A 23,266-nucleotide genomic window follows, 5' to 3' on the forward strand; every position below is an offset into this window, starting at 1 on the left:
TTGAGAAAGCTGAGAATAGTGCCTTGTGCGGAAGGTATTTCCTTAACAACAACGGGTGTCATTGTCATGATGAGTGGGTAATTTTGCCTTCAGCATCAACAAAATTAAGAGTGAAGTACAAATTCCAGGGCTGGGGGTGGATGATGATGCTAGGAGAGCACAGCTCAGTTTTCAGATGTCAGCCTGAGTTTGCAATCCTGACAGCCAGATAAGCCTTGTTTTCCCTCAAGCTGAGAGAATGGGTTTGGAGGAGCAAAATATGAGCACAAGTTTTATTGTCACTCTACAGACAGCAAGCACATTTCACTGTGGAAGATCACACTGGAGTTTCCTCGGCTGAGATCCCTCTGAGGAGGCTGTGGCTTATGAGTTACAAACACAACTGTCACACTGTGGTTTTCCAAGCAAAAAAGCACTGAAGTGACAGGAACATGAACAAATTGAAGCCCCTGCTAAAACTGCTGCAGTAGGTAGAGAGCCACTGCATGATGAGATGTGTCTGGTACCAGGGAGAGGCCTTGGCAGTATCTCTGATACCTGGAGGGGTGCTGAAGATTTGGCAGGGCAGAGCTACAAACATCAGCACACTGTGGCCTGGGACCCTGAACTTGGCAGTGAGATGTGGGCTGTGCCACAGGGAGGAGTGACCCTCAGAAATCCTAGACACAGAGAGCTTTTGGCTGTGAGGTGAAGACAGAAATCCCAGCAACTCATCAAGTACCACAGCATTGTATTGAAACAGGTTTGAACAACTTTTCAGCTCCATCCCACGTGTTTTCATTTCCTCAGTCATTTTCTCAACATACTTAGAGCCCGACTCTTAATTTCATCTTCCTTCACCATTTTTTTGGCAATTTGCATTTTTTACTCTTTACACTGAGAAAGAAACCATTAAAATGTGTATATTTTAATACCACAAGTTACAAGTACTCTTTTTATAAGACTTTTGCTTTTTCATTATATTTAGTTGACAAGCTACTGAACACATTATTTTGGATCTGAGACTTTCAGTACTGAATGTCAGACCCAACCACCCACTAACCTTGCAGGCAAGAAAATGGAGCTTTCTCAGATTAGCTGGAAGAACTAAAGATTTTGAAATATGGTGAAGACATATAGAAAGTGCCCTTGGAAACAAACACATGAAAGACTATGGTTTCCACAGCACTTGAGCTTTTGCTTTTGATTTAATGCCTATTAAAGGTCAAATAAAATCCAGTTTGAATAAATGTTTTTAGAAAAAAAAAATTGCAGGAAAGGTTAATAAAAAAAGAATCTCAACAGGAGTCTGCACAGCTGTAATGGGTCTCAAGTCTGCACATTTTGTAGGCCTTTTCTGACTAAGAGAAAATATTTTCTATGCCAATATCTTCTTTAGTTTAGCTGAGTGATACAGAAAGATTGGAACCTGTGATACATCTGCAGCCTTCAATGCACTGAACATGCAGCAATTGTCATTGCACAGATGGTCAGAAAATGTAAAGCTGCAGCACACAATATATGTTAAATACCTCAGTCGTTTGGGCTCCAAACTGCTCACCAAGTCCTACAGCTTTAGCCATGGAGGAAAATGGAACTGTAGACCCATTAGTTAATAATTCTCACAAAATTTTATTTTAATATCTTTATTTTATGTATATGTAATTGTATTTTCAGTTTTAGGGAATGTAAGCACAAAAGCAAAGCAAAGTTTAGAACTCGGGGAGACGAAAGCAGCTCCAAAAAAATGCAAGAAAGGGAATGTGCAGAAGCTGTGGCTGCTGTCTTGAGTAGAAATAATTAACTTTTCTGTTTGCTGTGTAAGTAACCAGATAATTCCATGTAATTGCTTATGATTTGCATTGCTTGAAATGGTATTGCTAATTTCCAGTGAAGATTAGCATGTTATTTAAATAATTATTCTGCACCATATCACTTGGACACTTCAATTGCACATATATCTACTGTGAAATTCCTAGAGGTGTTCACAATGTTTCAGGTTGTTTGTAGGCTACCTTTGCTATTGCAGTGTTTTAGGAGACAACAGCAGCAGAAGAATTAATAATGTTGTAGTGAAATATTGAACTTAACCCCTAAGAATTTTTAAAAACTTAACTATCGTAAGAATTGACCTGTCTGATTACCTTATTTAAAATACCATATACAGCTCTCTGGAAAAAAAAAAAAAAATCTGATTTTATCAACAACAGTCTAGGCTTAAAATGGTAAAAACTTCTCTTTCTCTGGGCTGAGCGTTGCCTCAATGCAGTTGAAACTGTTGAAATGGTTTTCAGTGTTTTTTTCTGCAGCAGCTCCCATGCTGCTGTCTGGTGATCTCTGCTCACAGCACTCAGGGCCTGCACTGAAGGGATGGCACAAAGACAAGGGAATTCAGCAGGTTCTGTAAATCATTCCTGTAACAGAGCCTGGGAGGGTCTTTGCTAAGGGTGACCAGCTCCAGATCCTTACAACCAGCTCCCCTGGAAATGGTCAGGCTGGCAGCACACCTTTGCTGAAGAGACAAGAGCACTGCTGGAGGGGCACAGCTGGGCAAACATCCTTTCCTTTTGCTTGCTTTATTCTGAGACTTCTCCTGGCATGGGCTCTTCAATGGATCCTCATTCAGCAAGTGTAAAAATGGAGGCAAGATTACAGTTCTCAAGTAATTATTATCAAATACAGAGTAATAGCCTGCTTTTTACAACTGCCTTTTCCTTCAAGAAAGCCATTTTTCTGGAAAAGCCAGTTTTGGTCCGAGCCCACGTGCACAGCGGGAAGCCTGAGCACAGTGTGCTGCCTTTGAACAGTCAGCTGCTAATGGGCAGCTCACAGCCAGCACACAGGAAACTGAACAAAAACCGAGGGAAAGGAGCTGCTGAGTTTAATCCTGCACCTCTTCTGGGCCACAAGTAATTGATACCCACCAGTGCTGGGGAGCAGTGATTTATCTTGCCATGTCAGAGAGCACTTCCAAATGCCCTCTGTACCCAGTTCTCCATGGCTCTTCCTCCTGTTCAGAGCAGAGGATTGATCTGAGAGCCAGGTGCCTCTCTGCCCTGCCCCTTGATAGCTTCTCCTTTGTGGCACCTTACATGCATCAAACCTCCTGCCATCATCCCTAAAGCTGCAGCTTTATGTCTTCCAAATGTTTATCCCTGCATTATGGCAGCATGAGTCACTGCTGTCAAACACTCGTTTGGAATGCAAGAGACGTAGGGCTCTTTTCTTTCGTCTAAAATCTATTTGCAGTATGGAGCTGGGCACTGCCAGGACAGGTCAGCCTGGCCATCAGGCTTGTTTGGTCCCTGCAGAGACTCAGACAACAAAAAGCATCCTGTGAAGGGCAACAGAGGCTTTTGCTGGGAGCTGATGATCTCTTAAATTACGTTTGTTCAGGCAATTTATGAGTTTCAGCAAAAAGTCTGTTCAGGAGTGAACAGTCCAGAGAAAAAAGGGTGGGAGTGGAAAATGAGCAAATAAATGGATTGAGATTTGTGCAGCCAGTTCATAGGTTTATCTTTAGTTCATACATTTCTTTTGTTTGCATGCATGAACTTTGCATAACTAATGCCTTTTAAACTGCTAAAAAATATATGCTCAGTCAATTCATTCAACTATGAACAGCTTTGCAATTTTCTACTTTTCATCCTGTGCCACCCACATTACAGATGTCATCCTAAAAAACATAAATAGCTCTTGGGTTTTTCTGCTTTATTTCTACTATTTACATGACAAGCCTTAATGCCATTGATCCTATTTTAAAGACAGCAAAAAATCCCACATCCATATGTCAACGCTGTAACATTGATTGACTGGCAGTAAACCAAGAAGGATACATATGTACATTTTTTAAGGTACAGGAGATAGAAACAACCATTAGGAGGTCTGACAGCATTCACCTTGATTCATTAAAAATAATACAAGTTATCCACTTCAAATAGTGGAAGCTGTGAAATTAACTGTACAGGGCAGTAGGAAATCCTTTAATAACCTGTGAATTAGCCCTGATTCTAGAAACTACTACTCAGCTGCTGATGAAGCAGGGGCCCTGCCATCTTACATGTGGATAAATGAAGCTGAGTGTTTTTTTCAGGTGTGACCAGTGTGTTTCCAGAGCCTGAGCCTGTCCTGCCCTTCCTTTCTGAAGCAGTTTGCAAACCCTTAAAAATGTGATCATCCTTGGACCAGTGGAAGGAAAAAAGGAAAAGGGGCCCATGTGGAAGACAGAAATACAGGGCTAAGCTTCATTTAGAGACCTCCTCGTGGAGACATCACTGAATTGGGGCAGGCAGATAGAGCAGGGCCTTGCCTGGGCAGCTCCCTCCTCCCCCTTCAGAATAGGATCATAAATGATCCTTCACCTCTAATAACTTATAGTAGGAGAGATTTTCCACTATACCTCATTCCAGACCAAATATTTTGTTGTTGAAATGTATTTAAATATCACCAAATGGCTGGCTGCAGGGGGAGGGAGGTCGAATTTTTTTTTCTTGCAGGAGAGAAATATGGCCATACTTTGTTACCTCTCTTTAATGCAAACTCTGTCAACTGCATGGAGGTTTATTTTAATATTATTTTTAATTATCTGAGTAAAATTTTTCTTCTGCATTAAACTTTTGAACGTCAGATGTCATCTGAGAGGTGCTCAATCACACCTGAGAGAAGCTGCTGCACCTCTGACTGGGAGGGGGGATGTGAGGGCAGCATTTACCATGGCTCTTACACTGGGCAAGCCAACTTGAGACTTGAGAAATCCAGGGATTGCTTTAGAGAAGACATCCATGACCACCCCATTATCTCTCTATTTATTTGTGCTCTTTCAGGGAATATGCAGTTTTGAAAAGCAATAGCAGCACATAGAACTTTTAACTGTGATTGTTGACCATCCACCACAGATCATCCATCTGGCTGGAAGCTTTCCTGGCAATGGCTGAAGAGAAAATCAGGTTTTAACTCCCTTCCTTAGTGGTTATGAGGTCTCTTGCAGTGCAAGAGTTGAGAGAAGTTGCATCCCTTGAGAGCTTTCTTGCATTAGCATCTACAAATCCAAACCACAACTCTTAAATCAATGTTCAAGCTTCCTGCAGAATTGATACAGAAACTTGGGATAAACTTCTAAAATCTTATTTGAAGCCTTAGGCAGTGAAAAAGACAAGATAACATAAATAAATAAACCAAAAATATTGATCTAAATACGTTGGGTAAAAATGTTTCTCTGAGATTAGGGGATAAGGTTTTTGAAGGCAGAAGTGTTTACACAGACTTGAAGTGGTCCTAAGAAAACTTCTCTCAAATATGGTATTTTTCTCTCTACACAAAACCCCCAGTCAGTATAGAGCACATGTCCTAAAATGAGATATATGTTGATTTCTAACAGGGAGAACGAATTGCCTCTTCTGTTGTTGATAAAATCATCCCAAGGTCTCTTTTGAAGTCCCTGCCAAACTAAGCTTGTTTTTTACTGATTTTATAATCTGCATATGAAAGACTTGATCTGGAATGGAACTTCAGCCTGGATCCTGATTATATTCCCTCAGGTCTAAAAGTAGAAAACTTGTGCATGCAGGGCCTGACTCTATACTGGCTAAGGAAGGTGCAACTAGAATAACTGCAACGAATCCAGTGGAATTCTTCCAAACTGGCATTTACTACTGGGTCTACAAATTTAGTCCACATTTTTGTGGGGAAAACAATTGTGAATAAGAAATGGCAATTTAATCAATTTTCAGTTATTCTTACTCATAAAACTCAGGAACCATGCACTCTTCAATTAATGTAATTCAGATTTTAAATTGGGATGAAGGAATCTCTTTCTTGGCTCAGCTAGGACCGCATTTTTAGCTAATTGAAGAGTTTTCTCTCCAAAGGTTACATCCTGGGTTCTCACCCCCATCAGAAAGACATCCCAGTTATTAGTTGGTTTTGTTAAAAAATATTTAATATCTAATCAACCCATTAGAATCAAGCTTCTCAACTTCCTCACCAATACTATGAAATGAGTAGGCCAGCAGCAGGAACAGTACAGCAGGAGCATGCCAAGGAACAAATCCGATATGCCTCTCCTTCTAGAGTCACAGTCACCCCTGGCAGGGCGAGCTCAGAAGCTGGCAGCACCCCCTTGGCAGTCTCCATCCCCCTGTAATGCTGGAGATCTCTCCACTGTGTCTGAGTCACTTGGCTTGGTCAGCAGAGCCCATTAGCCTGCTCTTGCATCCCCTCTAAGCCACTCTTCCACAGGCTGTGCCGTCCTGCTCTGTCGGGTTTTCTTCATACACAAGATCTTCCCAGTGCCTGCTGCTTCCTGCTCTTGCCTGAACAATTCCTTCCTCAAGGGAAGGCACCAAAGTGCACACAGTTCTCAGTACGTGTTGTTGTATGAGGCAACAAAACAGTGTTTTTTACTGTAATCTAGAATTGTTCCCAATTCACCCCTAACACTTGGTTTTTGCTTTTCTAACTAGTACCTCTTTTAAAAGCAGAGGCTGGGCTTCTCCAGAGTTGCAAAGACCCAGGTAGGTTTTAGGCTCATGTCAAGTGATGTTTCAATTTGCTATTTCTTGTGAGAAGATGTTAAAGTTTATTAAAAAAACCATAAAAAGCCCCAACAAACCAATTTCCGTGTGTTCACTTCAGCTCAAAATAAACAAACAAATTACAATTTTAATATCTGCATGTATGCAATAGTATGAATGTAAAAAAAAAATCCCAAATTCTTCGTCTGTTTCTCATTCTGAATTGATTCAAGCACATATACATAATATTGTGGTCTGAGCAATTGTAGTTGTTTCCAAGATGTCTTTAAAAACATGTCCCTATCATTATCAAGGACAAAAACTTGGCATCTTCAAAGCTGACGACAAAAATTCTTAACCAGCTTCACTGGCTCGGGATTTCACTCCAGCAATAACCATCCCTATTTTAAATCAAGGTTACCAATGATACCCTGAGATAAAATCAGTAACTGGAATGTGTACTGTGTCTTCTAAACAGAGCTCCCAAAGGACTAAATAATCTGTTAAAGTGATTCCATAGACTATGTCATTGCAATGCAAGGACAATTTGGGTAGCAAAAAGCAACTGCCCAAGAGCTAATAGCCATGCTGGCATTCGCTAATTACTCTAATCACAATTAATAATAATTATTAATCTTGTTTTTATAAATTTTCCTACCCAGCTGCTTTACTGTGGCCAACATAACCATAATTTTGAGCCCCAAGGTGCCACTGAGACACAGTAGTTCTGCATCTAAAAATGCCCTGCTCTGCAGAAATCCCTCTCCTTGCAGAGGCTGCTGCTCCAAGCAAGCCCAAACAGGCTCTGCCAGCCCCACACTGACACTTAATTCAGCACTCAGTGTTGGATTAAATTTTCACTATTATTCTGAAGTGCAGAAAACACAGTGCTGGCTAAAACAAAAGACTTCTCTGAGGCTTTCCCTCTTTTTCTCTTTTTAGCTTGTTCCTTTCTGAAAAAAAAAAAAAAAAAATCCAAGAATTAAATTCCTGGATTCTTGATTCAGTTATATTATCACCACATGGTTTGAAGAAGTGCCATTAGTTTAGGAGAATGTAAATTTTATACAAATACATTTGTTTCAAAAGCTGCAGCCAACCTGGAAGACTACACCAATTTAAATAATGTTTTCTAAAAGATTAATAAAATCCCTGCAAACACCCAGGGCAGATGTGCCCTAACACAGTTGCTGCTCCGAGGAGCCATTAGTAATGTGCCACACCACAAGAGATGGGGACTCCTTTGGTGTGTGTCACTGCTCTGCAGCCCAAGGGACCAAGGGGTGCACAGCTCTGGAGCCCAAACCATCCAGCCTGATATTCCCATGGGCTGGATCAAACCCAGGTGTGCCCAGGGAACACCAGAGCCACCTCTGCCCAAACTGCAGAGCCAGCCCAAATCTGCCATCAGCTCAAACATTTCTGAGCTGGGTTTCCTATGGATAGCACATCTGTGGGGATTTCTTTGTGCTATTCAAGCTTAGCAGCTGGGGAAGGAGATGCACCTACTGGACATGCCCTCACAATTTCACATGGTTCCTCATCGTTTCTTAACAAAAGCTTGTAATGCAGTTACCTATTTGGGATGTGCTGAAAACACATGGAAAAGACATGGATGGGAACAACAAGGAATTATTCCCATCAAAAATTATGCATCACCCCCAGGTTTAAGCCCTTATCCTTTTATTGCCTAAAAACCTGTTGTACAATTTGGCATCAGACTGATGCCAACGAGAGTGTGTCTGTGCTTGGGCTGCAGGTCAACACTGCGTGAGGAAGAGAAGCTTAGAGCTTAACCCAGGAGAAAAGAGAAAGCAGAGACTCACAAGCAGAGGTGAGTGGTCAGCAAAGGTCTGTCCTTCAGACATTTCTCATTTCCTGAGGCAATGGAAATAGGACAGCATTTAGCAGATACAACACAAAAAAAAGTTTTTCTGGGGAGAGTGGTGTCAAACATATTCCTGCATCGACTTCTGCATCTTTCCTATTATATACAGTAAGAGATTAACATATTTTTATATGGCTGTGACTGATGTAGAATTGCTCATAATTGTAATCCATTTTCTCTTCTTCAGCTCCCTGAAATTGCCTGCAAATATTATTGAAAATGAACATTCCTTTCAGTACTGAATGCAACAGACCAACATGCAATAGCTTTTACAGAAGTTCCAATACAGAAAAGGTAAAAAAGCACTTCAATTATAAATTATTCAGAAATACTTTATATGAAATAAAATGTGAACGTGAAGAAAGCACAAGATAATGCAGCATCCTATTGTGCATTGATGGGGCATAAAAGTACTCTTTCGCCATCCATCAAAAGTGAAAAACACCTATTGTATAAGAACACAGACTTTCTGGGGAATTAAACTAGCTTAACATGACATTATTGCTGCAGGGGTGTATGTCAATATGTCCCTTATGAAAAACAGGAGGATTCTTCTATGAGGTTTTGGGCTTGACTCACTGATGTGTTAATTTATACTGTTACAACTCTTCTTAGACCAAGTCCTGCACCAGCATGAAACTGGCACAGTGCACAAGACAAATCAGGCCCAATTTTACCACACTAAAAATCAATTCTTACCAGCTGCAGAATGATTAAGTGGGAAAATGTGTCTTTTGTAAGGGTTGTTTGCCACTTTTTCTCTGAATTTCTAACACAACTTCTGCTGAATAACATCCAACATCTCCTGTAGTGTTTCAGACACAAGTCTGAATCAGAATCAGCTCAGCGACATTTTGGGATTTTCTTACAATAACTAATACATGTTTCCCACTAAAAAACGGTACCTACAACCTGACAATCCAAAAAAAAAAAAAATCATTGTCATTAAAGTGACTAAAAGAGAGAATACATCTGGATCCCTAGAAATGCGGTAACTTTTCCAAAAATCTGAAGAAATATTTCATCTCTTCAATCCCTGCCTAGGAAGTCTTTAAATTCAGCACAGAGGTGTTTTCAGCTGGTGCAGCTCCTCTGCTTGTGAAGAATCACAGGGTCAGTAACCAGAAGGATCCAGGTAAGAAGCCACCTTGAATTCCAGGCTGGGCACCCTCCCTGTCCAAGTGACCGAGGAGCCAGGGCAGCACCACGTCACAGGGAGCAGATGTGGCACAAACACCCTGCCTGGTGAACCCAGAGCCTCCCAGAGAGCCACGGGGGACACTGTCCTGCAGAGACAAGGATAAGGCTGCCAGGGACTGCCAAGCCTGGCTCTGGTCTGTACCATCCCATGACACAGCTGTAATACACACATGACAGGATGCTGGACTATGACTGAAGGGTTGGAACCATTGATGGCTTTGTTCCATAGTAAGGTAAATGTACGTAAATGAACCACGCTGTGGTCCCACCTCATTTCCTCTCCTGACCACACAGCCTCTGGCATTTGTCCTCGCACTGGCTGCAGACCTCATGCACCCAGGCAACAACCTGCTTCCCTGAGCTGCTTCAGAGAAAAACTCACTTAAAAAGTAAAAAGTGTTCAGCTGGATTGTCCCCAAGAACTGACTGGCCGTGTCATCACACGAGTTCCTGTGCTAGCAGAAGGGTAAGGACAGAACCTGCAAGTGCCACTAGAGACACGAAGAGGTGAAGAGGAGTTGTGCTGTTCCAGAACAAAGCAGCACCTCACCAGGAGTGAGGCCCATGCACTTCACATGTTGTGCTATATAATGCTCTCTAGGGACTGCACAGCACGGGATAGCATCACTTGTGTGGAACCGAGTTACCCAGCAGTGTGTTCACAGTGAACTAGGATGTTTCTGTGACTCCTCACCAATTTTCCTCATTCTTTGTTTTAGCAAAGAAAAGAGTAAATTTAATTCTAATTTTGCATTTACCTGTTTTTAATGATCATTATTTTTTCAGTTATGCTCAACTTCCCCATCTATTCTGTGTAGTTTTCATGCCTGAATTACAGGAAGCTTTTCCAGTGCTGACTTTCATATACTTATTAGATGGAGTTTCAGTTGACCTCAAGGCAGAGATATATATCAGATAAGAAAACTCAGAACACAAAAGGCAGGGGCGAAGCAGTCTGAAATGCAGCTGATGTATCTGGACCTTATTAAAGCATTTGATACAGTGCCTCAAAAAAAATGTACTTGAAATATTAATTCATATTTGTGTGTATCTGAGGACTTTCACGTGTTTTGAAAATCGTTGGAGGTTGTAGGGTTATGAAAGTGGCAGTAATATTAAAGAAAAGGGCAGTACCTGGGATAATCTGACATCTTTTAACAGTGAACTAATTAAATAGGAAGATGATGCTAACTGGGAAAGAGTAGCAAGCAAAAAAACCAAACCAAATCAAACCAAAATAAAAACCTACAAAAAAAAAAAAAAAAAAAAAAAAACCCTACAAAAAAAAAACCCTACAAAAAAAAAAAAAAAAAAAAAAAAAAAAAACACAAAAAAAACCTGCCAAAATAGACATTGTACCATAAACATACATTTTAGAATATAAGAATGTCTGAGTAAATACAATGAGATTTCATTTTAAAAAAGGAAGTTACCAGAGTTAGATGAAAAAGTCCAAATTCATCAGGCAGATTAGCTCTGAGATTGCAAACCAGTGTGGGCCTTTAAAAAAGGGTAATTTTTGACTCCACAGGCCGAGTAGGTGTGCAGTATGGACAGTGACAGCAAAAGTCATCTTCTTTCTTTTTTTTAGAGATACAACCAACATTTTTAAATGATTTTAAAACATCTCTTAGGATAAATTATAAAAACAATGTCTCTGTATGGAGAACATTCCTACTTTTCACTGTTTGACCTTAGCCCATGATTTCAGTTTATGCTAAGCTAAGATATGCTCCTTCTTTTGCTAGGACAATCATCAGATCTGTCATCACAGTTTACAAACATGTTACTTTTTATCTTTCCAACAAGTCAGTCCTTCTAAACAATAGCCCCCTCGCTTTATTTGGCTCTTCAAGAATGCTCAGAGCTCAAGAACAAAGCCCTAGCACAGACAGCACTGAGAAGGAGAGAGCTTTCCTCAGCACTTGCCGTGAAGCTCACCTGATCCAGCATGTCCCATGGCAGAGGAGGGCAGAAGGCATCCAAGATGACACAGCTCTCAGGCTAGAGTTGATATGCCCAAGATGCAGCTTTAGCAAGACAGCAAGGCAATGCAGTGTACCTGAAACCTGGGCATTACTTGCCTGGAGCTATCCTGAGAACTGCAGAGAGAAATAATCATTGTTATGGCCTCTGCTACACCTGAAGATAAAAGAGTTTCTCCAGAGAGTTTCCTGATGAGACAGCGCAGACTTTGATATAGTGAAATGTATCAGGCTGTTTAACATTGCCAGCTATGGACATCTCACTGTTTGGATGGTTTTTTTCATTAAACTGGGGGAAAGCTCACATTTGTATAGCGATGTCAGGATGTAAATAACAACATCAGCAGCTCCTTCGACCTCCAGCTTCCGGAATAAAATACCTCTTATTTTTCAGTGTGCACAAAGAACAAGAATCAGAGTGCACAAAATGTTCTTTCCGAACAGCAGTAAAATATCAGTTAGCCTGTGAGCTGCGGTGTATGAAAGAGATGTCACCCTGCCTTCCCATACTAACCCTTCATCTGCCGTGTTCGTGCCTAACGAGTGTCATGTCATTGTAACTGCGGGTCCCAAAGTACAGTGGGGAATCCTCGTCAACTGTTAAAATCAACAGAACGCTTTAGAAAAATACACTCCAGGATTAAAAGGCTGTCCGGCGCCCAGGCGTGTTCCCCGCAGCGCTGCAGGGCGGAGGGACTGCAGAGAGCACCGAGCCCCGCGGGGTCGCGCCGCGGGGGCGGCTCCCGCCGGCGAGCCAGCAGCGAGGCGCTGGCAACCGGCATCGCCGCGGCAGCGGCCCCGTGCCGCACGGCCGGGCGGTGCCGTGCCGTGCCGGGCGGCGCCGTGCCGTGCCGTGCCCCACCGCTCCGCACGCCAGGCGGGCGGGAGAGAGGCACCGCAGCCTCCGCCGCGCACCGGCGGCCGCTCCCGGGGGCGGGCGGCGCCGATCCCGCCCCCCGCCCGCGGCAGCCGCCAGCAGCCCCCAGCAGCCGCCAGCGCGGCGGGCGACGCAGGCAGGCGGCCGGCGGCCCTCCCTCCATCCCCCGCCCTCCCCGCCGGGCCGCGCCGCAGCCCGCGGGCGCGGCCAGGAGGCGGCGGGGTCGCGGCTGGCCCGGCTCCCGCCCGCCTGCCAGGCGCGGCTGGCCCGGCACTCCCCGCTTTCCGCGGCTCTCCGTCCCCCTCCGGCGAGATGTTATGGCCGAGCCGGCGCAGACGGGCGGCGTAGGGCAGGGCGGGCGGCGGGAGGATGAGGCGGCGGTGGCGGCGCCGCCGCCGGCGGCCGCCGCCCCCAGCTCGGAGGACTACGAGTGCAAGATCTGCTACAACTACTTCGACCAGGAGCGGCGGGCGCCCAAGCTGCTGGAGTGCCTGCACACCTTCTGCCAGGAGTGCCTGAGCCAGCTGCACCTGCGCGCCGCGCAGCATCCCCCCGCCGGCGGCGCCGAGCCGGGCCCGGGGCGCTCGCCCGGCGGCTCCCTGGCCTGCCCGCTCTGCCGCCACCGCACGGCGCTGCCCGACCACCGCGTCCACGGCCTCCCGGTCAACACCAAGCTAGCCGCCGCCTGCCCGCCGCAGCTGCGGGCCCGCGACCCGGTGCCGCAGGACCGCCTGCCGCCGCTGCCGCCCCGCCGCCCGCCCCGCGCCCGGGAGGCGGCGGCCGCCCTCGCCCCGCCGCCCCCCGCCCCCGCCGGGCCGCGCTCCTCGGGCGGCGGCTACGAGAGCTGCCAGAGTTGCAAGCGGGCGGCGCTGAGCGCCGGCTGCGTGTGCGTCGTCGTCTCCTTCCTCTCCATGGTGGTGCTGCTCTTCACCGGCCTCATCTTCGTCAACCAGTACGGTGGGGACGCCGCGCCCGGCGCCGCGGCATCGCCGTCGCCGGTGGGGCCCATCTGCCTGTCGGTCGCCAGCATCCTCGCCCTCTTCTCCGTCGTCGTCACATGGCTCATCTGCTGGCTCAAGTACCGGCCCGAGGCGGCCACCGGCGGGGCCACGGCCAACGGCTCGGCGCGGGGCCGGGCCGCCCGCAGGAGCGACACGTAGCCGCGGCGGAGCGCAGCGGGGCCGGGCCGGGCCGGGCTGCGCGGGGCGGGCGGCGCGGGGCGGGCTGAGCGCGGCCGCTGCTCCGGGAGCCCCGGCCGGGGGTGAGCCCCGAGCGGGCGCGGGGCGGGGCGGGCGGCGGCAGGGCAGCGCACGGGCGGGCCGGGGTGACAGGTGCCAGCCCTGCCACGGCCGCCGACCGCACGCCCGGCCCGATGTCGCGGTGGGCCCTGCGGCGCTGGCACAGCCCGAGGCGGTGGGGATGGGCTGCAGGGTGACCCGGCGAGGGGTCACGGAGGGTCCGGCCGCTCAGGAGGGAGGGCAGGGCGCGCCTTGGCGGCAGAGGTGGCTGGAAGGGCCTCCCTGGGGAGCTGGAGCTTGGGATGTGCGCGGTCCCCGCCTCTGCGGGAGCGCGTCCCCGGGTGCTGAGCTCCTGATGCAGAAGGACACAATCGCGATTAAAGAAAACTGGCTTACTGTTGCCCCCACCTGGAAGATAATTGGAGAGGTTCACTGTGGTTAGGAGCAGAACAGGAACACGATGTTAAATGCGCTTTGTATTTTCCCTTTTATGACGTTAACAAGTTAACATATAGAAGAAGCTGTAACAGAAGTGTATTATCTTAAAAGAGACTGAGCCAAAGTTTCCCACAGTGTACTGAGTATGGTTTCATTATAATTTTATTAGAAGGCTGTTGAGCTCTCTGATGGTTGCTTAAAATAAGCTGTATTATTTAATTCTTTGAAATTCTAATTTAATGTGGGAGACTGAAACACTACATTGAACACCTAAAACAGTTGATGGAAGATTATTTAATTAATGGAGCTCTAAAACAGAGCTAAGAGCCTCCTGTCATAGAGATTAATATTTCACTGGCCACTGATTTCAATTTTTATGCGATGAGAGGAGCCCACATTAAAGAACAGACTTTCAGCATCACTGTAAAAGTGGAATGCAGTAGTGTAATTTGTGATTGAAAATTCGGTCTAGGTAGCTGTAGTAAGACAATGGGTTTCCCTCTTGATAAGTTTATCTTCTCTGCTGGGAGTTTCTGTAAGGGACAGTAGAAAACAGTTTTGTTCTGTGAGGTTGGAACTTCAAAGGTGTCTTTGAAATGTGACAAGATGTTCATAATATGAAACAGAAAAACATTGCCATACAGCTGGTTTTGTAGTATATTAAGGAGAGCACTCTATATACTGTTCTATGTTGCAGGATAATTCATTTGGTGCCTGAATTTTTTAAACTTAATTAGTTGTTATAATCTATTCTATTGGGAATAAGATAATGCTGCTTATTCCATGTTTCTACACAGTACTGTAATGGAATGAGGTTATTATTTTCGTGCTTAACAATTCAAGAATTTTAAAAGTGATCTTTTAGTATGTGTATTTTGCAAGCTGTCTGCATGATATTCTGACAAGTATCCTCTTAATAGACCTTTACTGGACCACTTCTGTTTATCACAAGAAATTGACTCTGTAGAAATGTAAAGACAGCAGGTGAAGATGTGTGATGTGTTTTATGACTGCACAAGTGATGTGTGCTGTACAATGTCTTGATTATCACAAATGTGTGAAAAACAACCCCCTGACACACAAGAAACCCCACAAACCAAGCGGTGTTTGTGTAGACTCTGATGATGGACGCAGTTTGTGGAAACAGTAGATGATTTTTGTGTCACTTATGTCTATTGAAAAAGATCCGCACCAGCCTTTTAAAGTTGTATATCATGGTATAAAGGCCCTGAGGAGATAAATTACTGGGCTCAACTGTGGCTCTGACCGAGATTTGTGTATCTAGACCAGTGTTTTCCAACTTGGAGTTGCTCGTTAGCTGTCTAAAAGGTTATGCCTCCTAAAATCAGGCCTGACCGTTAGCCCCTGTTGACTTCAGCAGTAGTTGTAGATGTTCTGCACCAAAGAAAATCACAAGACTTTTATTTAAGCATCTAAATGAGAATTTAGGTGCTTGACTTCAGGTACAAATGTTGGAAAATTTGGGCCTTAACCTCTCTGTTCTTCAGTTAATGCATCTGTAAAGTTTGATAATAGCATTGACCTACCTCACAGGCAAGATGTGAGGCTTTATTTATTAATGTTTTTAAGCAATTGGAGATCCTTGAAGAGGAGGTGCTATAGAAGTGAAAGTATTATTGTAAATGATACTGTAGTAGGAATAAATATATGTAAATTAATGGACATAAACAGCAGCAATGTTTTCTAAGAAAAATAAATATATAAAATATGTACATGTGTACATCATATGCACCAATATATGATTTCCCTTGTTGTGCTTCTCCTGCAAATGCAGTGTGTGTGTCTGCAATTCTGTTCAGCCAGGTAAGCTCCAGTTCCTTGCAGTTCAGGTGAGCCCAGCCGGCCCTCGCCGCTCCGGCTGTGTCTCGTGGACATCCAGAGGTGGCTCTGAGTGCTCGTGGAGCTCAGCTGGAGCTCCCTGCACACTTCTTTTCTTTACTTTGCCTTAGTCCAGCAGGTTTTGGCTGCAGGGAGCTGCTGAGGTGTGCCGGGGGTGCTGCCAGCACTGTGGGCACACCAGTGAGCTGCTGCCATGCGGGAATGTGTGTAGGAGCTGCGGTCCCACGGAAGCTGTTATGGAGCTGAAATACTGATTACAGTGAGGAGTGTCTACTCCATCTTCTTCTTTACTTTCCACGTCATAGTTTTATTCTTGCCTTTTCTCTGTAAACAGTATTTGCCATTTTGACTAAACCAATGGTTTCAACTGGGATCCATGGACTACTAAAAAAGCTGCGAAAGGTAAGTAAGAAAAGCAAATTGATCATCAGAAACTTAAATCTTTTGTGTAAGGGTCAACTTTAAAGCATTTAGAGGTTGGCACATTACAAAAAGTTGAAGATCACAGGCCTAAACAGGATTTTCAGGCTTATTCACATTGAATGATCATATTACATATCAGGTTCTTACCCATATATTTAAAAATATATCAGAGCCAAATTAAACTGGACAGTCTGATCTTATGCCAAATCCTTCTCTCTGCTTACACAAATTTTGGGAAACTCCACTGGTTTCAGGAGTGTTAGTCTAGATCCACATCACAGTACCAGTCAGAAAAAATCATGCATTGTATAAATCTCTGGCTACTGTAGAATCCCAGTATTATATTTGTATTTTGTGTTCCTTTGAGTGTACAGATTGCTTGTCCAAAGCCAAATTTTGCTCAAATTTCAGTAAAAAAAAAAACTTCAGTAAAAATATAGAAAGATAAAATCTGTGTGGCTGGTGGTGTTTTATTATTGTAGGTATTTCAGTCACAACACTTGTGTATTCTGGTTGTTTAAAACCACACAGAGATATGCAGCAGGAGTGTGCATCAGTCACACAATGCACACATCTTGCAGGAGAAGTGTCACTTTGGGGCACTCTGTGGGAAAGCAAGGACAATAGGGTAATCCACAACACCATGGGAGAAATCATGGGAAATACAAGCTACCGCCTGTTTTTTTCTTGTGCTCAGTTGGTTTTTCTGGGGGGTCTTTTTGTGGTTTTGGTTTTTTTTGGGGTTTTTTGGGTTTTTGTTTGTTTGTTTGTTTTTGTTTTTTGTTTTTGTTTTGTTGTTTGGTTTGGTTTTGGTTTTTTGTTGTTGTTTTTGTTTGTTTGTTTTGTTTTGTTTTTGGTGGTGGTTTTTTTTTTTTTTTCTTACTGTGCAGTATTTTCCTGTGGTACTCAGTCTGGGTCACAAGGAATGGAAACACCAAGAGAAGAAACAAAGGCTTGATGCTTTCTCAGAAATTTTTTGACCTCTCCATGATCACAGTCTGGGCGAACTCTTTAAGATCCATAGTTTCCTGTTGTGCCTAAAGTTCTTAACATTTTTGTGGCAATAATCCCCAGTTCCTCTGACTAACTGAAGCGTACTGGACTCTAAATGGGAAGATCAAATGTGGAGTTTGAGATCTGGAATAGGCTGCCAGATGTCAGTCATGTTAGACCAAGAGAAGGAAAGACAAACAGGAGGGCAGAACCCAGATAATCAACACACAGCCTGGGTGAGTAGTCATGTGCTGTGAACTGGGCTTTTCTATCTCACCTGGGAGAGGTGGCTGCTTCTGCTGGAGGAAAGTTCTCACTGGACCAAACAGCAGCTGCAGGAGGAAGATCAATATGTGCTATTTGTGGGCAGCTTCTGCCTTTGACAGTATGTGGGGATGCATTAGGGTGATCGCTACTACAATCTCTTTAATGTTGTCCTTCTGTGTAACTTGTGCTCAAGAGTTCAATTTTTTAAAAACAATTATGTTTTTAATATTAATCCTGTGCCTTCAATTACACAGTTATTTTTGCTCTCTCCTTTGGAAGTGTCTCTAATAAATCCTGTGGTTGCAGAGAAGAAATTATATTCCTTTTTTTACCACTAGCCCACAAGCAGTAAAGAATCACACAATATTCATTTATATAATGGTGGGTATTCATCTTGGAAAGGCAGGTTTGACAGAAAAACACTGAAGTGTTTCATGAATGCATGGAAGGAATAATATCTAGTTGGTTGGTTAAAAAGCCTGTTTATGGATAGAATTTTCTGGTTTATCATGTATAAAGCAACATAGCACTTACCCTCATGCTTATGATATTTTGAAATTTAGCACAAATCCAAATAATAAAAAAGTAGTTAACAGCAGTGGGTATTGGGTTGTACATCCCTCCAATTACAGCAATGACCTGTATTTCCTGAAGTGACTAGTAGTTTGCTTCCCATCTAGGTTTATCTGAGTTGAGACAGCATTTTGGAAGTATAATTTGAAAATAATAATTAATCATAGTACTGTGGGCTGAGAATCTCAACTGTATTACTCTGAAAAGTGAGTTTTTGTCAGCATTTATACTTCAAAGAACAGAAAAGAATAAATTTCTGTTATTTTTTCTTTGTATTGTAAAAAAATATTTTTAAAATATGGTGAATGACAAGTGCAATGGAAATATTGTTGCTTCTTACCTTAATGCTGTTTCTTTATAGCACAAATCATCATTCACAGGGTTTATTTTCAAGGATTGCATCCCAAGGTAGCTCACTGTGTGTAACCCTTTGTATAAAACACCTTTTATGTACTATAGGAGAGCGAGTTTCTGCACACAGACAGTTACCACGGGCTGAGAGGTACAGGTATAATTACAGGGATCACGTGGATTCCCTGTTTAAATCCTACCATTGAAGTGGGAGAACTCTTCCAGCTGGCTGTAGTGGTTGTGTAAACAGACAAAAGTGCAGCGAGTGGGAATTGGAAGTGTGTGTGAAGTGCAGCTTCTCTGTAGGTGTGCTGTGTGCATTCACACCTGGGGCTCACAGCTTTGCTTAGGGCAGTGGTCTTGCTGAATCCCAAGGAAAGGAAGGGGCTGTTCAGCACCCTTGCTCATGTTCATGACTGGTACAATCCCATCTCTTTCCCGTGACAGTGTATTCTCTGCATCACTGAGAATTTTAACAGCTGATGGAGAAGCCAATATTTAAACATGAATGCATCCAGAAGAATGGTTTTTAACCATCTCTGACCCACCAGCTGAAGCATAAACAGTGCAGTTGTTATTAATATGGTGTGAGATATGTTTATGACACAAAATTGAGAGCTTGAAATTCATTGAAATTAAATGTGTCTGACTCTGTCAGAGCTCCTTGTGTGCACTTAAACCCTTCTGAGCTCAATGGCCCTTTCCCTTGTGTTATGGATGTTTTGTAACTATTCTGTACTTGTCTCTTCTACCAGTTTAGAGGAGAAGCTTTCTTGACTGGAGGTTAGTTAATTTTTTTTATCATGTTATATTGCCATAGAATCTAAAAAATAAAGAAAATATAAGAAAAAGAGGAATGTTTATATTTGCTTGTGATCATCTCTTCTCCTTTAAACCATGTCAGAGGCAGCTCCCCGTCAGTTGTCCCTTGGTGCAAAATCTTCACACAAACAGTACAAATGTTCCCTTCATGTTACAAATGGGTCAAGGAAACAATGGGTTTTTCATGGCAATGATTCCTAATGTTTCTGAAGGGTATTTAAATTTGGTGGCTCACTTTTATTAAAACTAGAAAAGCCTGCAACTTGCCCTGCTTTCACATTTTATCCAGGTGCATGTAGAAATGGAGACAGCTGAAAGAAACGCCTCAACTATATTAACAAAATATGGTTTGTGTCATGGGGGAGTCATACTTTCATACTAGACACATTCAACTACGCTGATCTTTGATCAAGGCAGCATAATATACTCTTGCTTGTGTTCAGGGAAGGAGCAGTGTTGGCCTTCTGCCTGTATCTGGTCTTACTGAAAACACCTGGGTCTGAAACCGGCTTCACAGCTCAGCGTCTGAGCTGTCTCAGGCGTGCTGTTCACATGTCATGCAGATTGAGAGATTTGGCATCAAGGTGATCATAATTTCTTACAAATAGCTTCAAATGAGAAATATTTCAGCTGTTTTAAGAAGATTTTTACAGTAATCAAATACCATGAGGTTGATTAGTCTCATTGGATTATGAAATTTGAGGGGAATAGTTTGAATTGTTCTTATTGTTTTTTCTCCCCCAAACCTACTTCTGATTCGTCAGGAAACCTAAATTTTAGACTTCAGCTCATTACAAGTCTAGATGTAAGCTAAGTTTTTCCCCATCCTACCGCTAATCTCGTTTAGCAAAATCTAACAAATCCATTTTAGTTATTATTTTGTGATATTTTTATTAGTAATAAATAGCAACAACAGCATTTGGGGTTTTGTAGAGGTTTTGTTTGTTTGTTTAATTGTGTGTTTTCGTGAGTGAAATTTGAGGAGTAAAGAGAGAGAAAAAGATCAAAATTTGCTTTCCTTTAAAATGGGAAGAATTAAACCTTTTATGACTTAGAAAAAGTGATGGTGAACAATAACGCTAGGTTGGTTTCCATGTGGAAAATAAGGACTTGTTAGTTAGACAGTTAATATTAGGAGAAAGAAAGTATTCCTCTGTGAAAAAAAAAAAATCTAAAACTGTTAAAACTCCAAAGTAAATTAAATGACACCATAAAATAGAAAACACACTTTCTTTCAGTTAGGTGGCAAACCTTTCTATGTGAGAATAAATTTAGATCTCCCTGCATTATTTAAGTATCAATATTGTTTGGAAAATAGGTGACATTCCAGTTTGGAAATTCCTTCTGCTTTCTTTCTGAAGGGAAAGTCTGTCTTCGGTAATGATTACTAATACTATTAGTCCAGACATTAATCGGGTCTGTTGCCCCCGGAAAAAAAACCAACAATACAAAACCAAAACCAACCAACCAACCAACCAAAAAAAAAAAAAAAACAAAACCAAAAACAACAACAACAACAGCAACAACAACAACAAGAAAACCAACCAACAACAACAAACAAACACCCTAAGTTCTTTGGTTTTTTGTGGGCAGTTGTTTAATTTTGGCCCGAGGCCGAGCACCAGCTCTCCCCTGGCCCCGGGGAGCTGCCGGAGGGTGCCCGCGGCCGGTGCTGGGGGCGCCCCGAAGCCCCGCATCTCTCGCTGTGTCTGCCCCGCTGTGTTTTGCTTGACCCAGCGACGCTGTGACGTTGGAAGTGAGCGCTTGGCACTGACGGGAGCTGTGAAGCGGGATCCCGGTATTCCAGCGTGGGATGGGTGGCGGGGAAGAAGAAGGCAAAACAGCGGCATCAGCCGGCTCCCGGCCCCGCTCGGGATGGGATGCGGGGAGCCGGGGCTGGAGGCAGGGCATGGAGCTGGCTGCCTCCTGCCCGTTGCCCCAGCTCCGGCCCGAGGGCACGGCCGCAGTCCCGGCACCGGCAAGACCCTTCTCCGCTCCTTTCCTCCTTCGTGCTTTCTTTTTTCTCCTTTCTTTCCGTCTTCTTTCCTTCTTTTTTTTTTTTTTTTTTTTTCTTTTTCTTTCTCATTTTCTCTCTTTTTTACTCTCTTTCTGCTTATCCTTTCCCAAAATTTAATTCAGTTCATCTTTAAAAGAATAAATGATGAAATCATATAGCTGTGGGCGAAATACCGATTAATGAATTCAATGTCTGTGCTTCTCCCTTAATATCGTTAATTCCTGGCTCAATCGTATTGGATGGAGGGCGAGGAAGCAGGGAGGGAAGTAAGAATGTCCGAGGAGACATTTGGGACCTTTGGGATGGAGTGCTGGGTGCCTGCTGGTGCCTATCTGTTGGCAGACCCGGAGTGGGTCGCTCAGGGCCACGGACGTTCCTCGTTTCTCCAGCCGCTGTGCAACCCCTTGCTCCGCAGGCAAATGTATCTGATGGTCCCAGCCTCGGGTTTCTAAAGCCTCATGGTCTCTGCTGCAGTAAAACTCCCGGTGGAAATCCATTGTGACACTGCTGGAATTAATAATCTCTGGTGTTTTTACTGGTCATTAACGACGATTAGACGCTTCGTTTTGAAATGGGGCCGCTAACAGCGGAGGAGGTGCGGGAGGAAGACGCGCGTTTCCCATAGGTGACCCGCGGGGACCCGGCCCTGCATTGCCGCCGCTCTCTGACATGCACCCGAAGCTCGATGGGAATCTTTAAAGTCAGAAATAAATGAGTTACGCCGCCCTTTCCTCCCGTCTCTTGCAGCGAAGGACCGTCCCTTCCCAGCCCGCTGGCAGGAGCCCCCGGGCTCTGCGGTCCGGGGCCCGCAGCCCGCAGCCGCTGCCAGCCCCAGGGTGCAGATGAATCCCTGTCCTGGCTCGGAGGGCACGTGTCAGTGCGGAGTGGCAGCTGTAGTATCGCTTACTGCAGGATCTGGTAGTAATCAGAAAGGTGAGGAGTTAGTGAAATACATGTTGTATTTATTGCCAGTTTACAGGGAGACAGAGGGCGGCCTTCGCCCACGGGCAGCCTCGCCGGTTACGTGGGGATGGATTTCGGCCCTTCCCGGGGCCACCTCTCACCCCCTGGATGTTTGCTCCCTCTCACGGCTCCCTGCGGGGCCCCTGTGATGAGCTCTACCTCGGATCTTCCCACCACGGAAATACTTTGCCGTTCCCCTCCGTTCCGTCTAATAGAAATAGATTTCTATTCCGTCCGTGGTGCTGGCACAGGCGATCCCCGAGGATGTAACCCTCGGAGGAAACTTCCTTAGGAGTGGCAGAGGCAGGGTGCCCTCCTTTTCCCCTCGGCCCGGTCAGCGGAGCTCGAGAGTGGTCCCGGACTCGGCTCGGGGGATTGCGGGTGTTCTGTCCCCTATTCCTGCCTTCTGCAGACCCTCCTCCCGTACTGAGCTGCCCCTTCACCGACTGCCAGGCGTACTGTGGCTGTAAATTAATGAAAACGTAACAACTCAAAAAGGAAAAAAAAAAAAAAAAAAAGATGGTGCTGAAACGTGCGGATGGAACATAAAAGCGATGGAAAAAGGTTCAAAGCTTTCAGTGATGACTTTTCAACCTTTATTTATGTGCCTATTAATGCAATATCCATCATGGAGATACGCATCTTTATCCTTTCAACTGATATGCTGGGAATCAATTGGATATGCAGATTACATTTCATAAGTTTCCAAATGTTAATCTGCCCGGCCCTTTGCTGGTAATTTCTTTTTTTTCCAAATAGTGTTATGTTTCTGCCACCAAAAAAAAAAAAAAAAAAAAAAGAAAACCCAAAAAAAACCCAAAACCAAAAACAAAACCAAAAAAACCCCAAACCAAACCAAACCAAAACAAAACCAAAAAAA

The 23,266-nt window shown here is 44.3% G+C and overlaps 1 protein-coding gene across 1 annotated transcript; it reads left to right on the forward strand.

The window, feature by feature from the left end:
* The first annotated feature begins 12,711 nt into the window (after positions 1-12,711).
* On the forward strand, positions 12,712-13,682 carry LOC128812439 (RING finger protein 223). Its single transcript, XM_053986844.1, has one exon. The coding sequence runs from the start codon at positions 12,759-12,761 to the stop codon at positions 13,599-13,601; it is 843 nt and encodes a 280-aa protein (XP_053842819.1). The 5' UTR covers positions 12,712-12,758; the 3' UTR covers positions 13,602-13,682.
* The last annotated feature ends 9,584 nt before the right edge of the window (positions 13,683-23,266 follow it).

This window comes from Vidua macroura, chromosome 10, assembly GCF_024509145.1.
Source record: "Vidua macroura isolate BioBank_ID:100142 chromosome 10, ASM2450914v1, whole genome shotgun sequence".
Lineage (NCBI taxonomy): Eukaryota > Metazoa > Chordata > Aves > Passeriformes > Viduidae > Vidua > Vidua macroura.